Genomic DNA, 19,087 nt, shown 5'->3' with positions numbered 1-19,087 from the left:
AATTTCCATTTGTACAAGTAAAATCCAAGGAAATCCCGTAATTGGAAGAAGATGGTCCATAATAATCCAAAGGCAGAAATCCATGGTATAATTCACAAAAATGTGTACAAGGAAAAAAGATTCCAATAATATTAATAAAAGAAAAATAAGATATGCTTTTCACACTACTTCCGAGACATAAATATAAATAAGAAATATCAGGGAAGAAAAAAAGGAGAGAGAAAAAAAGGAGAGAAAAAAAGGGAGAGCGAAAAAAAGGAGAGAAAAAAAAGGGAGAGAGAAAAAAAGGAGAGAAAAAAAGGGAGAGAGAAAAAAAGAAGAGAATGCATGCAAAATCCGATCCCGTATTTTGCTAATTCCTACCCTCTGATGAGAAGGAAAGTATTTCTTCGAAACTCCGCGGATTAAGGACTATGCATTTATCTAGTGTTTCATTTTCAGATTAAATATGTTTTTAACTAATTTCAAAGTGTTTTTTAAAATATTTTATTAACTGTTTGCTCATATTATAAGCTCTATTTCCTATTTGGTTTTATCGAGCTTTTATATCTGGCTGAGATAATTTTATAAATATTAATTCTTTAATATTTATAATATACTTTAATTTTACCATCTTGGATTATTTTGGTAAATTTAATTGTAATTTTTATTTTATATTATATAAATATATATATATATATATATATATATATATGTATATATATATATATATATATATATGTATATATATATATATATATATATATATATATATATATATATATATATATATATATATATATATATACAACAGCAAATAGTTAATAAAACATGTTTAAAAACACTTGGATTTTACTTGTACGAATGGAAATTTAATTAACTTTCTTGGATTTACATTTTTGGATTTTACCGTCATTGGATACTTTACCTTTCACCAGACTATCCATTCACGTGAAATCACCTATTTCTTCACCATACTCCCTCTGTTTCACTTTTTGTTATCAAGTAAGATCCTTAACTTACTTGCAGTTTCATCAAATACTTTTGTATACGAAATCCGACCCCGCATTTTGTAATTCCTAACCTCTGATGAGAAGGAAAGTATTTCTTCGAAACTCCGCGGATTAAGGACTATCCACTTATTAAGTTTTTTTCCTTTTCAGATCAAATATTTTTTAAAACTCTTTCAACGTATTTTTTTAAACATTTTTAACATGTTTTATTAACTATTTGCTCTTATTATAAGCTCTATCTCCTATTTGGTTTTATCGAGCTTTTACATCTGGTTGAGATTACTTTATAAATATTAATTCCTAAATATTTATAATATACTTTAGTTTTACCATCTTGGATCATTTTGGTAAATTTAATTGTAATTTTTATTTTATTTTATATAAATATATATACATTTATATATATATATATATATATATATATATATATATATATATATATATATATAAATGCATATATATATAATATATAAATAAATATATATAAATATATATATAAATATATATATAAATATATATATATAAATATATAAAATATAAATACATATAAATATATATATAAATACATATATAAATACATAGATATATATATATAAATATATATATAAATATACATAAATATAAATATATAGAGATATATATATATATATAAATGTATATATATAAAAATATATATATATATAGATATAAATATATACATATAAATATATATAGATATATATATAACTACTTAATTTGTTCACATAAAATTAATATACGAAAGTATAGATTTATGCGTAAACTTTAAGCTTGAAGAGTCCTAGAGTGGATGAAACGCGGAATATTCAGTGTAGCTTAATCGCCATATATATTTTATAAATTACTGTATATATATATATATATATATATATATATATATATATATATATATATATATATATACAGAGAGAGAGAGAGAAAGAGATACATATAAATATATATAAATATATATATAAATATATATATAAATATATATATAAATATATATATATAAATATATATATATATAAATATATATATATATAAATATATATATATATAAATATATATATATATATAAATATATATATATAAATATATATATATAAATATATATATATAAAATATATATATAAATATATATATGTGTAAATATATATACACATATATTTATATACGTATATATATACATACATACATATATATATATATATATATATATATATATATATATATATATATATATATATATATGTATGTATGTATGTATATATATTTAGACAAATATTATTGAATAGCAGGGAGTTATTTTGTTTTACAATTTTCCTTTTTATCTTCTCCAATCTCCGAATAGTCTCGAAATTGTATAAGATAAATAATCAGATAAATAATATTAATTATGAGTGCAGCCGAAACTTTTTGAAATCTTTGGGACGAATTTCGGATATATGTGTGCGTGTGTGTGTGTGTATGTGTGGGTGGGTGTATATGTATAAAATATATTTAATATAGAAAAAAAAGTTCGCTCGCCTAACTTGTAACAAGCTACCACGTGACTATGAAATATATATATATATATATATATATATATATATATATATATATATATATATATATATATATATATATATATATATATATATATATATAAGCTGAACGTCTTTGTGTGTGCGTGTGTGTGGTCACGAATAGGCTCCTATATGGTTGACTATTTTAAAAAACCTGATTACATATAATGATAGAAGATGTATCAAGGATCAGGAATGGGTATGGTTGATCTGGCAGAACGATGGTTCATAAAAATTGTGGGGTCTGCGTTCGCGCCTGGTCCCCAAAGTATGGAAATAAAAAATGAAAAAAAAAAAGTTTACAAGGATTTTTTTTTATATAGATGTACATAAGAATACTTTGATAAGTGTGTTTCAACTTAAATACGGATGGTATAATAAAATTGTGGGGTCTGCGTTCGCGCCTGGTCTCCATAGAATGGAAATAGGCACAAACTTTAATAAAGACTTTTCATATTTTTCTGCGTAAGTATACTTTGATGATTATGTTTCAGTTTGAAGAAATATGGTATAATAAAAGTATGGGGTGTTCGTTCGCGCCTGACCTCCATAGAATGGAAATATGTCTAAAGTTTCATAAGGTTTTTTAATGTAGATCCACAGAATATTGTGATAAGTGTTTCAGTGTGAACAGGTATGGTATAATAAATTATGGGGTTTATCTAATTTATTTTTACTTTCATCATATTTTGCTTTGGTTTTGATACCACCAAATTCGAGGCTATCTCTTTACAACCCTTCTTTTTCATAACCTATCATACTTTCATAAATCAGAGTCCATTTACTGTAGCCTGTTTTTGAACCCAGTCAACGACGGGTACTTTTGCTAGTATATATATATATATATATATATATATATATATATATATATATATATATATATATATATATATATATATATATATATATATATATATACACTACTGGCCCTGGCTTTGCCCGGGTGTAAAATACGCTTAAATACGATATTTTAATTTGTCCAGATTTCGTATATATTATTATAGAGTCATGATTTCAAAAGTAAAAAAAAAGTATTTGGGTGCCATCAGGTAGAATCGAAACCGAAAGCAAAACTGTAGCATTCTTTACTCCTCCCACACCTCTTATCATCCACCACAGATACCCTGCCTTCCTTGAATCTCTTATGCTAAGTAAAAACTGATGCTCGATTCATGCAATATGGTTCAAAAGCATACGTATCTGTCGCATTTTTTCCAAATTTTAAATCGAGTTTTAAATATGTCCTCGCGTCCAGATTGCATTTTTGAAATTCACCAGTATCTAGAAGGAAAGCTCTGATATAAAACCTGAAGTCTACTGCATGCTTTGTCTTTTGGCAGCCATTGCACCGATGAATATTAGCAATTGTAACAAAAAGTGTGGTTGGTTCTTCACAAAATTTGCACCCCTATAAACAAATCATCTGTGCGGATTTCTGAAAAACTTGAGTTGTGGTGGGGGAACATATATCGAAATCAATGTGATAGTCCATCATATATATATATATATATATATATATATATATATATATATATATATATATATATATATATATATATATATATATAATCTTTGTATAGATACTCCCTAAGACAGTTGTCTATCAAAAATAGTCCTGTGGCGATGGAAAAGTTGTATCGTGTGTAGACGTGAAATGCTGGAAGATGTAATAATTGATCTGCTATCAGTATATGTATGTATGTATGTATGTATGTATGTATGTATGTTTATATATGTACATGTGTATGTATATGTATGTATATCTGTGGATATGTATGTATATATGTATGTGTATATATGTTTATGTGTGTATGTATGTATATATGTATATAAATGTTTGTGTGTGAATGTATATGTATGTGTATATATGCATATATATGTATGTGTATAAAAGCATATATATGTATGTGTATGTATATGTAGGTATATGTATGTATATGTGTGTATAAATGCATATATATGTATGTGTATGTATATGTAGGTATGTGTATGTATATGTATGTATATATGCATATATGTGTACGTATACTTACTCTGCAAAGGCCGAAGTGGAGAAAGCTTGTACGTGAGAGTTGTGATGCTCTAGAGAAAAGAAAGCAGGCCCACAGTAATCTGAAGCGAAAGCTTCACAAAGGTTTTATTGATGGTCTCAACCATGATACACAGAGCTGGAAATGCGACACTTGTGAACGAGTGCTTTTGTCAAAAGCTGGCGACGTCAACCACCTTAAGTCGCACAAAACTCCTGTTCAGGTCAACTTTGCACCTATTAGTACAGACCAAATGATCTGTTTGACAGGCAGTAAAGTTTGCAAGTCTACTGCTGGTCTGAGAAGACATGTGATTGTTCATAGGAATACCCTTCAACATCCAGAGGAAGTCAACTCGATGGAAATTGCTCAATTTGTGTGTCACATCTGCTTCAGGATGTGCAAATCTGCGGCAGGGGTGCAGAGTCATCTGAGATGGCATGGACGGCAAGATTGGAAGAACTCAGTGTGACGGCGATCATCTGGAAAGATGCAGCAATCATCATGTGTACGTATATTATTGTGTATATGTATATGTGTGTATGTATTTGTATATGTGTGTATATATATGTGTGTATGTATATGTATGTATATGTGTATGTATGCATGTGTGTATGTATATGTATGTGTATGTATGCGTATTATGCATTGTGTATGTATGTATGTATGTATACATGTATATATGTGTGTATGTTTATAGGTATGTATGTGTATATATGTATACGTGTATGTATATATATATATATATATATATATATATATATATATATATATATATATATATATATATATATGTATGTATACCGATGACCGTCTTCAGTGTTATGTCTGCTTGAGTGTGTGAATTCGCTGACAGGACTAAAAAAGTCATTTTCATGGACTTTCAGTGACTGAGGGAGTGGCACTCATCTAACAAGACGTTTCAATCATCAAGTATATATATATATATATATATATATATATATATATATATATATATATATATATATATATATATATATAATTAGAGGTTGCTATTTTCCAAATGTAGGGTAACCAGTGTAATATAACGAGGTTCATACAATAGTGCTCAATACAGAAGTAGAGCAGGTTACATTTGTCTTTACATAAGCAGTAGTTTGTTGCTACACAGTCATGAGCATGTTTCGCTCTACTAATATTTACTAACTAGAGACCTCATTAGGCAGCAACCCTTATTTTCGAAAACGGATTTCTAAATGAAGAGCGAAAATCTATCCTCAGCAAAAGAGGTTTTTTTTTATCATGAGTATGAAGAACAGAGTTTGGTGCGAATTTGTTAGTTTATTCATTTTCGTATCTTTTTATTTACTTATTTATCTGTGACTTTATTCATTTTTGTGTTGGTGTTAGGAGTTAGAGTTTGTGGGTTGAGGAGGTTAGGTTCTAAATCTAGGGCTATATATGTGTTATCTTTAACAAGCGAGACGCTCGTTCGTCCATGTCTGAGACTTTCAAGGGTCAGTATGTCATAAAATTCTCTTCTTTTTTTTAAAGTTTATTTCAATTTAGTATGCTTATATCTGAGAAGAGGTTAGGAATTTACTCGGGTCTGTTGAATGTTGTCTGGGCTTCCAGTGAACGGTTGAAGGGAGGGAAGGGAGGTTAGAGGCGTAAAAAAGAGAAAGGAAGGAGAGTGGTAGGGGGAGATGGAATGGGGAAGAAGGAAGATGGAATAAGAAAAGAAGAAGAGAAGGTAGCATCATTTAATAGCTTGTTTCTTTTGGATTTCCCCAATATTGATTTCTCTTTCATTTGTTCATTTGATGTTGATTCATTAATTTTGTATTAGTAAATTTATTAAAAACTTTTTTAATGGTGGTAATTTCAAAATTCAGGATATATGTCATTTATAAACTTATGATGGTTAAATTTAGCCTTTTTTATGGTTTTACTCAGGAAAAGTGTAGTTTTGGATTTTGTGAATGTTGGACTTGAGGAGGTTAGAGTGTGTAGGTGTTCAACTGTCGGATATTGCATATGGGTCGTGTTGGAGTTGAATATATTGGGGAGTAATTCGCAAGTGAGAGAGCAGATGTGATTTGTAATGTCTGCAATTTATGGAGGTTTCTTGTTTCTTATTTAAGAGTTTATCTCTATCCTTAAATTTTTTTATAAATATTTTGCATTTAAGCAAAGAAGGCAAGGTGAATTTAGTGACTGGCAAATTTTTGCTTTTTTTTTAGGATGTGCCAGTCAACAATAGGTCTCAAATTTTTACTCGTTAGATCATTGTAGTATGTAGCTAATGATGTCTTATCTCTGTAATTTGGGTTTAGGAAAGAGCTTTTGTGACCTGTGTATCTCTGTTTAAAGGTATTATTAGTTTTGCCGATGTAGGATTTGTAAGTGGTGGGGTCTTCCTTGGCCCTAATATTTGCTTGATAAATTACAGAGGTTGTGAGAAATTTTCCCTAAAGGGGGTATTTGGATTTATTATTCCAGTTGCACGTTTTTGTTACCCTGTTCCCTAAATTGTGTTCTGTGTCGTTGCGTAAAATTGTGGTTTTTTACTACCTTTTCTAAGTTATTGCCGCAACTGTAGCTCAGTTTGATGGTGTTTTTGTTGAATATTTTGTGGAGCATGTTGCTGGGGGGGGGGGATATAGTTTAATGAGATTAATGAATTTTCTACCCAAGTTGGTTTTGACTATTTGGTTGAACGGAGGAGTGAAGCAAATGATTTTCCTTTTACGGGTTTTTTCTAGATGTGGGTGTATTACTTGAGGGTTCTATATATTCTAATTTGGTTTCCTTATATCCACTGTTAACTAGGGCTTTGTTGTAAAAATCTTTGTGTTTATTGAATATTTCTTTGGGTGAGGAGTTTGAGCTAATTCTTCTACTAATGGACCTGGGTATATGTTTAATTATAGCTTTAGGATGGTTAGAGAAGGGGTGGACATATAAAGGGTTACTGTTCTCTTTCCTATAGGGTTCCTAAATTCCTTTGTTTAGGTTGAGTGTGACATCTAGGAATGTTCGTGGTAATTTCAACTTTAAGGTTAATTCTATTGAATTCTTTTATGATAATTTTTTTGATTCTTTCACATTTGGGGCCGTCGGTATTTTCTACGAAAAGAAGGCCATCGTCTCTATAGAGGCCGATCGTGTCAACCTCAATGTTCTTAGTAAGGTTATATAGGATGTATAGTCCCACTAAATCTGTAATTTCTGCAGAGTCAAGGGAGCCCATCGGAACGTCAAAGGGTCCCGCTTGATTTTTAATCCATTGCTCGTTCACACTAATTAGGACCGTGTTTCTGCATTTATTTATAATGTCAATTTCATCCTTGCAGATATCAGTGAGAAGAGAGGCAAATTCCATTGCGTCATTGAACAGCTTTTTAGTGATAGATGGGTAGTAGTTAGTGTGGTTAGAAGCTAAGAAAAACAAGGCTTACCGTGGGTACTCAGCGAGTGAGTTCAGACTGAGAAAAGGAAAAACAAAGATGGCGGTCAGCATTTTATTACGTGCGTTCTTACATAATCTCGTATGCGCGTGAAGCTGGAAACTACAAAACGAGCTTCATTTCTCGGTGCTGAGCGATTCCAGATCGGGCAGGAGAGTAGGCGCAACGGGAGTGGAAATACTTTCTGAAATTATAATCCTTTTTGTGTGTTTGAGTTTAACCCCTCACCCCATTACGAAGGTTCAGTTAGCAATATCAAATTGTATGAAGGCATATCTATCTTTGTTTTGTATTCTTGAGAACCAGCTAATAGCTTCAGCCATATTGATTCATCGGTTAAGATTATACGTGCTCTTGATTTGGAGGTTAATTCTTTCTACGAGTTTTTTACTGATTCTACCTATCTCTGGTCTAGTTGGGTTGATCAGCCTAGTGATTGGTTTATTGTTAAAGTCATGTTTATGGTCCTTTAAGAGGATGTATGCTTGTTGTTTGCTAGTTTATTGACTCTATTGCTAATATCGAGTTTGTCAGTGATAGATTTGCTGTCAGAGTTTATATTTCCCACCAAATCGATATTTGCCTTCTTATAATGACTAGTAATATTTTTTCCAATAATTTAAGGTATTCAGGTCTGCTTAGCTTATAAAAATTGTGTGTTTTATCCGCCTTGACAAGAATTTCCTTTGTGTTTTGGATTTTTTTCACTATTTTATCTATCTCCTTTGGGAAGTTATTTTTCCTTTCGTGGAAGGTAATATTCCTGACCATCTTTGCAAGATCCGCCTCGAAGTGATCCAATTGTTCCACGTGAGGTGCTGATTCCTGGCTTTTAAAACCATAGTAGTTCTTATGGCCTTCATTTGCTGAGTTGTTGACGAAAACATGCGCTTTCCATCTCATTCTTTGAAGTAGATCCTCTATTTTCATTGTAAGGATGAGTTGGTAATTCCATTTGTTTGTGGTTGGAATGTTCTTAAGCGAGGTGTTGAAGTTGATTTTTTCCATTGCTTATGTGTAGGAAAATCCTGCGTTATTATAGTGCTCAACACGCATATATATATATATATATATATATATATATATATATATATATATATATATATAACACAAAAAAGATAGGATACTCGGCACTATCCAAGAGCTGACATAAGCATCAAAATACAAAAATTAAAAAAGAAAAAAAGAAACGTTAACGAAATGCCGTTATAAATTTGAACTTACAGTTTTGACACATGTAATCAATTTCCACTGTTTTGCTGAATTCGTGACACGCGCGTACGTCAGGTATCGAATTCATCGCAACGGTACACATTTTCTTATAACGACAACTGCAGAGAAACATGAAAAAAAAAAGACAAATTGAAGCAGGATTACATACTACAACGAGATAAGTTTGTTGATTACGTAAACGTCAGACGACTTCTAAAGAGTTCCAATGTGCTCAATTTCACTCATAAGACGTAGCCATGTGTGTATTCAGCACCCTATGGATTACTCTACTTGAAATGAAATTTATTTACAATCTAGCGGGAGGTGTCCGGCGTTGCCCGGTTGTAAAATAAGGTTAAATAAAAAACGGTACTTGGGTGCCATCTTATCGTTTTATTAAAAGAACAAATGCTGCATGGTGGGCGCGCGTAAGAAAGTTGAGAATTTTAAAAGGAGTGAGAAAACGTTATTAAAAGAAGAATTTTAAAAGGAGTGAGAAAACGTTATTAAAAGAAGAATTTTAAAAGGAGTGAGAAAACGTTATTAAAAGAAGAATTTTAAAAGGAGTGAGAAAACGTTATTAAAAGAAGAATTTTAAAAGGAGTGAGAAAACGTTATTAAAAGAAGAATTTTAAAAGGAGTGAGAAAACGTTATTAAAAGAAGAATTTTAAAAGGAGTGAGAAAACGTTATTAAAAGAAGAATTTTAAAAGGAGTGAGAAAACGTTATTAAAAGAAGAATTTTAAAAGGAGTGAGAAAACGTTATTAAAAGAAGAATTTTAAAAGGAGTGAGAAAACGTTATTAAAAGAAGAATTTTAAAAGGAGTGAGAAAACGTTATTAAAAGAAGAATTTTAAAAGGAGTGAGAAAACGTTATTAAAAGAAGAATTTTAAAAGGAGTGAGAAAACGTTATTAAAAGAAGAATTTTAAAGGGAGTGAGAAAACGTTATTAAAAGAAGAATTTTAAAAGGAGTGAGAAAACGTTATTAAAAGAAGAATTTTAAAAGGAGTGAGAAAACGTTATTAAAAGAAGAATTTTAAAAGGAGTGAGAAAACGTTATTAAAAGAAGAATTTTAAAAGGAGTGAGAAAACGTTATTAAAAGAAGAATTTTAAAAGGAGTGAGAAAACGTTATTAAAAGAAGAATTTTAAAAGGAGTGAGAAAACGTTATTAAAAGAAGAATTTTAAAAGGAGTGAGAAAACGTTATTAAAAGAAGAATTTTAAAAGGAGTGAGAAAACGTTATTAAAAGAAGAATTTTAAAAGGAGTGAGAAAACGTTATTAAAAGAAGAATTTTAAAAGGAGTGAGAAAACGTTATTAAAAGAAGAATTTTAAAAGGAGTGAGAAAACGTTATTAAAAGAAGAATTTTAAAAGGAGTGAGAAAACGTTATTAAAAGAAAAAATGCCGCATAGTAGACGCGAACTTGCAAAAGTTAAGTTCGTACCAGGTTTGGACCAAAACGACACAGATGTTATAACGTTCCAAATTTAGCTTTATGAAATAAAACAACGAAACAACCGTGCGTATGCACGATTAACTAACAACGTCGAAACCAAGATTTTTTACCGAATCTTTCCTTCAAACAAAACATTTTGTACATGAAATAATTGACGATTTTTTTTCCTAATTTTTTTTATTTCATGTGTGTCCGGGAGTTCGCTTTTTTCTAACGATACCAGGTTCATGCCTGTCCTATCCGGATAACAAAAGTTTTTAGAGGACATACAAACACACAAACACACTCAAACACATAAACACGCAGACGACTGAGATTTATGTAATAGATAACATTTTTTAGAATTTCATTAGAAAAGTATGGGGTGTGGGACAATAACAACATCACCAACCCAATCAAACAAAATAAAAAAGCAAAAACAAATAAAATCATGAACACGTTGGTAAGATCCCTTAGACCCTTACCGAGAATAAACTCCCCACTGTTTTCCGATTTGCTTACAAGTAAAAAAAAAAAATAGGCAAGACAATCTCTAAATGGGAGTTGAACTTCAGTGAGAGCAAAAAAAATAGGGTGTGGTTTGGGAATGAATGGTCTTTCAACATAAATACGATTTGGAGAAGCTAAATTATAAAAGTGAGGAGTTAGGCATCATACTACACTTTGAAAAATGTATTTATTTCAGAAAATTGTGACAATGACTCGAAAATAAATTAATCACAAGAAAGAGTGGAGAGGGTGGAGTCTGTGGTCATTCTTGTCACTTTACCTTATAATTGTCTAAGCTATTCCTCCATCACTATAAGAGGTCATCGTACTTAAATTTCTCAACTCCATCTTTTTCCTTAAATATAAAAATATAGATATGACACTAATTTTCAACCTCCATAACAAAAAGTACAAGTAAAAACCATAAAAATAAAATTAATTCATCGTAATTTTTATATTGAAGAGGAACGATCAGAGTTTAAATCGCATATAAACATTGTTTATTTTACACTGAATAAAACGGATGAAATTTGATTTGACGTCACAAAATAATGAAAACATAAAAAGAAAATATAACAAGTTAACATGGCGTCGCATATATACGAAAACAGGTCTCATCAAACACTGGAGGAAAAAACTTAGTACAAATATATATTATATCTTTTTAAAGTTTTGTACAATCATTATTCAAGTGAAATATAACAGTAAAAGTCTTATCTTTGGCTTGAAATATTATGAAAAGACATATATAAGTAGGATACCCAGAAAAAAAAAATCACATTTTAAACCAAAAACATCTGAAACAATTAACTTCCGGTTTGATATGGAGCCCGTTAACTGACAGAATTTCCTTTAATATTAATTTTCCAGATCATTATTTGTGGCCAGACAAAAGTAATATTTTAATTACTTTTTATTAAATTCCGCTTCATTTTTTTATAAAACATGCCGTGCACAAAGAAATTTAATTAACTCTTAAATCATAATTGTTTCAGTTACTTGTTTTTGAAATTATATTTATGTTCTGACAAAAGAAACGAGTAGCGCTACGATTTTTATCAACAACGTGTGAAAAGATTGGGCTTCCACAGAACAAATTATTCACGTTCGATTTCTAAATATATTTTTTAATTATTCACTACTCAAAAACGGAATCGATTTATAAAATTTTAATTATTAACAGTAAAATTGTCTGTTTATTCATAAAATGGTTTAAGAGGCAATCTTCCACAGTTTTTTTTTCGCGAATCTTGAAAAATCCAATCATTAAAAAAGTGAAATAATTTCGGAAATCTTTTGAAATTACAGTAAAGTCTGTCAAATGTAATTAATAACTTTTTAATTGCGTTAAACTTAAATAATTTAAATATATTTTGAAACTTTTTTTTTTCGAAAAACGATTAAAATCGTATAAATCGGCAACGTTTATGACCCAAATTAAATATATTTTATTTTATCATGTATTTTAATATGTAGAAAAACCAAGATGTAAATTCCCCACTCAAAAAAAATCGGATTAGATCGCGTTGAGGGGGGGGGGTAAAATATGAGATTTTTTTTTTTTTTTTGTATATTATTTTATTTCAGCTTATATATATTTCGGCCTTTTTTTTTAAATAATGAAATTAATCAATTATTTGATTTTTGAGAGAATTTTAAAAATCACGTTGTTTTCATTGTTTGCGTCAAAATATGTAGAAATAATAATAAATAATAAGAAACATTCGGTTTTGTAAATAAACAGAAATAACATGTGGTTCCAATTTTCTCGTTTTTAGCTTTGGGGAAAATTTTTTGAAAATTCATCGGTTTTATGGAGAGTATAAAAAAGAAAAACATGAATTTTTTTTAAAGAATCTTTCAGAATACTGCAAAAATTATAGTGAATCAATTTTATTTTACAAGTTTTTACTGTTATTTTGTTGTTATGGAGGTCGAAATTCCGCCTTTATTATGGCCATACCTATAAATATATACATAAATAAATCGTTTTTATTGATGAAAATTTTGTTTTATTGTGAAGTAAAAAAAAAAACAGGTGTTAATAAGACCCTCTCACTCCTTTCCCGAATGATGTGGAGTATGTTTTTAAATTTATTTGTATATTTTATTAGTATTTTTTCTCTATTAGTATTTTTTCTTTATTAGTATTTTTTAATTAATTAGTATTTTTATTAGTATTTTTTTATTTATTAGTATTTTTGAATTTATTAGTATTTTTTAAATTCATTCGTATTTTTATTAGTATTTTTTAATTTATTAGTATTTTTTAATTTATTAGTATCTTTATTAGTATTTTTTTATTTATTAGTATTTTTTTAATTTATTAGTATTTTCTATTTATTAGTATTTTTAATTTATTATTATTTTTATTATTATCTTTTTATTATTTTTTATTTATTAGTATTTTTTAATTTATAAGTATTTTTTAATTTATAAGTATTTTTTAATTTATTAATATTTTTAATTTATTATTATTTTTTAATTTATTATTATTTTTTAATTTATTAGTACTTTTTAATTTATTAGTATTTTTTAAATTTATTAGTATTTTTTAATTTATTAGTATTTCTTTTAAATTTATTGGTATTTGTTGGAGACGCCCCACCATGGGATTAATAGACTATCTCATGGCGTCACTTCCTCTGGTGACGTCACTTCCGGTATCGGTGCCCGGTAGTCTGAGATTGGCACGCGGCCAAGCAGGTCGTGTGCAAACGCCCTACCGTTGAGGTATGGTATTACTCAACTCACTTTGCCTGTAATATATGTGAATACAAGTTTCGTTCCTAAAATCCTGTGTTCCTTTCGTTCATTACCATTTAACGCCATAACAATATTTTCTTTTAATTTGTTAGTACTTTTTTAATTTATTAATATTTTTTGAAATTTATTAGTATAGTGTTGTGGGGAAATCACCCTCCAAATGGACTGTTCTATCCATTATATAAACCATAGACCTTTTGATCCCAGGTGTGGATTAAACACCAGAGCGACCCTCGCCTGCTCGGTGACATTTACTACTCTTTTCAGTTGTAACCTTTCTACGTTGTTGTTCCAGTAATACATTGTTTAAACTCTATTCCGTTGTTCTGTTTTTTTTTGTGGCTTATTGCGAGTCATAACATATAGCTATTTGAAAAGTATACTAAAATGGAATGGTATTATGTTTTGTAGAAAAAATGTTAGCATTCAATGTTAACTTACCTGTCCTGAATGAATTGAAACACAGTTTTGTAAACACAGTTTTCTACTCTGTTGCCATGTGTCGCTTTTACCAAGCGGATACTCGTATCAAATGGACAAGACATGGTTAACGCCGATTGGGGAGATATTCTTGTCATGCGTATAACATCCTTACCTGAGATTAAAAGGAAACAATTTAATTTATTTAAATGATATTTAACTGACAATTTTTTATGCAAGAGGGAAAAGAAAGTTTTCCTTCATATTATCAAACCTTACATTCAGTTATTATGTAACATATAACAAGAGAAATTTAATTAATTCTCGGTGCTCGTGAGGAGTTGCTAAAATTCTCTGTGTGTTACTTTGGCAGGTTGTTAGAAAGTTAAAGACAGTTAAAAAGTCGTGGATGTACAAAAACATTTCATTTATTAATAGTTTATCTACGACAAAGTGTTAGAAATAAGTATATTCCTTCGATATAATATTGCGAAGTAAAATAAAATTATATATATATATATATATATATATATATATATATATATATATATATATATATATATATATATATATATGACACGTTTTAAGTCTCCAAGCATAGTTTTGGGACAATTGAAGTCAAAAATCACTGATCAGTCACACAATGATCTACAAAGCTATTCTTGTGATATGTGAGGCAAAACTAAATTTATATGGTTAATATACCTGTTTTCAACCGGAAAAAAACGATATAACTGAAAAAAAGGCCTAAAATGGAGATATTTTAGTGACAATTTTTGTTACCTCACCACAAAGAAGAGCCAAAAATCCCTTTTAGACATGAAACTAAGGGAAGTAAATAATCATTTTCGTTCAACAATAGTATAAAATTGCATTTGTGCAAAACAAAACGCTGCTCATAGAACTCTCTTCGAATTTTACCCATTCTCCTCAATTACAGGCTGTGACAATTTTTTCCCGATTTTGGTCAAAAAATGCGTCTTTTTGGCAAAGATCCCTCTAAAATGATGACAAACGAAGCAAACACTGTCCCTATGGTCATTTCTCAGTAACCTTGATCAGTTAGCTTTCATTTAAGCTTTAGAACAGCAGCAACCGCCTAGCGGTTCCCAAAATATTGCACGTTTTGTTTGACCGGGTGAAAAGTGAAGCCGAAAATAATTTTTTCTGTAAAAAAAAAAACCTGCCTTCAATTTTCGAAAAAACAAAAATCCCTACTATACAACTTGTCACTAATATCAATCTGAACAACTTGTATATCAGGAATTTTTGATTTTGGCCAAATTGAAGACGTACATTTTTTTTTTACAGTAATATTTTTTTCTCCAAATTTGTCCCCCAGCAGTATTTTTCACAGTTGATACCAAATTATGTGCTAACAAAGTGGTCATATCACTTCTGATAGGTTTCCACAACTATTCCCTCCAACAGGGTTGAAAGCTAAGTGACTCACCCTTCATTTTTGCTTTGAGGGTTTCCCTTGTGAATGATTTATATGCCATGGTAGGCAGTATAGGTTGGATGTATAGAAGTAACATTTCACAGCTCCATCGTATTGTTTGAAGTCAAGGAATACCCTCACAAAATTCTGGTTAAGAAAGATGGCCTAACACTTATGATTGATAGGTTTTGAGTAATTTTCTTAAATAGTTTCGCAATCTGCAGGATACGGTCCTTGGGACAAAAAAACGGGAAGTGCGATTCCGGCCGTCATGAAAGAATTGCTTGAAAACATGGTTTCCCATGAAAATTTTGTATTCGTTTTTGTTTTATTGGATTCCTCGTGAAATTTTGGTTTAGAAAAATGGTATAACACTTATACATTATCTGTTTTGAAAATTGACCTAAAATGGCAATTGTGTCCAAAAACTATGCTTGGAGTCTTGAACCGTGTCATATATATATATATATATATATATATATATATATATATATATATATATATATATATTTAAAAGAGTGTAGCCATCAACAATTGTGGGTTTTTTTTAAAGGTTTTCATCATATTTTTATTTTAAAATATTTTTATAACGCGTTTCGAGCTTAGGGTGTGCTCTCTTCAGATATTTTCGTAAAAAGTTTTTCTTTAAAATGGGAGTTTGTGGATATGCCTCCGCTGATATTAAATATGTTTTTCATAGTGGTGCGATGCGTGTGTTCAGTGTTTAGACGTTCTGTCTCCAACTGTAAGTGTTTCACTGTGACCGGTCAAAGTTAGTTTCAAAGAGTGTTTTTTAGTCCATATGGTGAAGGTTTTTATGGCTTCTTTAGGGTTCTTTTTTAAAGACTTTCTTTCCCCATGTATAGCATACACTCACACACAATCCCATACGCATACATATATATTCATGTACACGTACACATGCACACGCACACAGGCACACACACATACACACACGTACATACATAGAAATATATGTAGGAGCATACATATATACACATATACATACCCACCTACACACTCACACACGTACTCGCATACATCCACCGCTAACAATTATTTTTATTTTTTTATTTTTTATTTTATATATATATATATATATATATATATATATATATATACACTTTTTCCCCCCTACCAAAACACGCATGTATATATGCGCTTAATCATTCAGACATATGTACACGCACCCACACGCACACACAAGTAAGATGGAGAATAATAGGTAGAAGATATATATACACACACATACACGCACATACACACATATATGTACACACATATATGTATGTGCACATACACTCACAAACATCCACATACTATGTAGGCACATACACATACACACACACATGCACATACACAGACATATGCAGGGGCTCACACATACGCGTATATCCATATTCACACGAACACATTTACCCACTCATACATGTGCATACATATGTATATATACATACATACACACACATACATACGGATGTGTATACACTCATCCACCCATATATATATATATATATGAGCACATGCACTCACAATCCCACACACACATACATATTCATACATCCCACCTTATGTATATATTGGTTGAAGTTTCCTTTCCAATCCATGCACATATGCATACATGGATTCGGTCACCCAAACATAAGTGCACGTATACATACAAACAAGATGTAGCATAGATAACAGATGATATATAATTATACACACACGCATACACAATCATATGTGTACACCCACGCACATACACATATACACACGCACACACGCGCGCACATACACATGCATACGTTTAATTTCTAGTTGTTTGTTTAGTTAAGAGAAATGGTACTGTACTGGGTATGGGCGCGCGCACCTGCGAAAGTGTGCGTGTGCCTTATTGTGCTTTTTTGTTGTTTCGTGTGTGAGGGTGCACACCTACCCAAGCATGCATGCGTGTAAGTGTATTTTGTGTTTTGCCTATTTATGTGTATAATTATGGAGAGACGTTTAAGGCGGGGTTAAACTTTGTTATGAAATTTTTTTCTTGAGTTAGCAAGTAGAAGTAGTTGTCAGTTTGGAAGATGGGCATTATCTCGAATCTGCCTCCACTGCATGCGTGTATATGTTGTGATACATGTAGGTGTCTATTTTCCGCGATTTTGATGTTGGATCGGTGTAGGGCTACTCTATTACTAAGGTTTTTTGTAGCGCCTATGTAGGATTTATCGCATGCTGGACATTTTATTACATAGGTTACGTTTTTTGAGGTGCAATCTAGGTTTTTTTTTAATTTTGAATGTTTGTATGGGGTTCGCAAATGTGTATGTGTTTCCCTCTAATATTATGTTGCAGACTCCACATCGTTGTTTGTTGCATTTTGTGACTCCTTTTGTTGTGTCTTGATTGAGTTTGGATGAGGTAAGAATGCGTTTTAGGTTTTTGGGTTGGCGTTTGCTTTTTATTATTTTTGTTGTTTTAAGGAAATTGTTTAGTTTGCTGTTTTGGTTAAGTAGGACGAGGTTTTTCGTTATCTCTGTGAAAAGTTCAGGGTTGTTTGTGTTGTGTGTGGAGACGTATGTTAGGATTTGTTCTTTGTTTCGTTCTTTAGGGGTTCTCAAATCTTCTACTGGTATATTTGTCGCAAGTTGGATCCCTTTGTCTATAAGTTGTGATGGACATTTTCTTTTTCTTAAATTTATTCGTAGTTCCTTGAGTCGGATTTTTCGAAGGTTATTGTCCGTGATTATGGTGCAGATTCTACGTGCTAGGGTGTAGGGAATTGATTTTATGCAGCTTTTAAGGTGGTGACTTTTAAAGTGTAGGTATTGTTGGGTGTCTGTAGGTTTGCGGTAAATGTCTGTGATAATGTTATTGTCTTTAATCTTTATCAGTATGTCTAGGAAAGGTAATTCTGTAGAGCTTTGTTCTATGGTGAATTTAATTTTTGGGTGTAGGTTCTGGAGTATGGTGTGTAAGTCTGTGATGTCCCCCCATGTGGGTTTCCATAGGAGGAAGCAGTCATCTAAGTACCTTTTCCATGATTCTACAAACAGTATTTTAGTGCTGTGGCCAAATTTTTGTTCTATTTTTTTATATAGGGTTTCTTCTAGGTAGGCTAATGTAAGGGTTGCGTAAGTCGGTGCCATTTTCGTTCCCATTGCTGTACCTAGTGTTTGGATGTAGTTGGTATTGTTGAATTCGAAGGAATTATTATTTAGAATTATGTCTATACTATCGATAATGAATTGCTTTGTGAATCTGGGATGTAGTGTTTGTGCGTGTCTGTTGATCCAAAATAGTA

At 30.5% G+C, this 19,087-nt stretch overlaps 1 protein-coding gene across 2 annotated transcripts in view; it reads right to left on the bottom strand.

Moving 5' to 3' along the window:
* LOC145248318 (uncharacterized) overlaps positions 1-19,087 on the bottom strand; it is a 167,789-nt gene that overhangs the window by 39,391 nt on the left and 109,311 nt on the right. For both annotated transcript variants that reach the window (XM_080110226.1, XM_080110225.1), the window contains exons 4-5: positions 14,388-14,541; positions 9,243-9,349 (exon numbers count right to left, since the gene is read on the bottom strand). In XM_080110226.1, coding sequence (XP_079966352.1) covers positions 9,243-9,349; positions 14,388-14,541 — 261 coding nt within the window. The remainder of the gene's footprint in view (positions 1-9,242; positions 9,350-14,387; positions 14,542-19,087) is intronic.

This window comes from Euprymna scolopes, chromosome 26, assembly GCF_053919585.1.
Source record: "Euprymna scolopes isolate OS-2025 chromosome 26, ASM5391958v1, whole genome shotgun sequence".
Taxonomy (NCBI): Eukaryota; Metazoa; Mollusca; class Cephalopoda; order Sepiida; family Sepiolidae; genus Euprymna; species Euprymna scolopes.
This window is presented reverse-complemented; position numbering and strand designations above follow the sequence as displayed.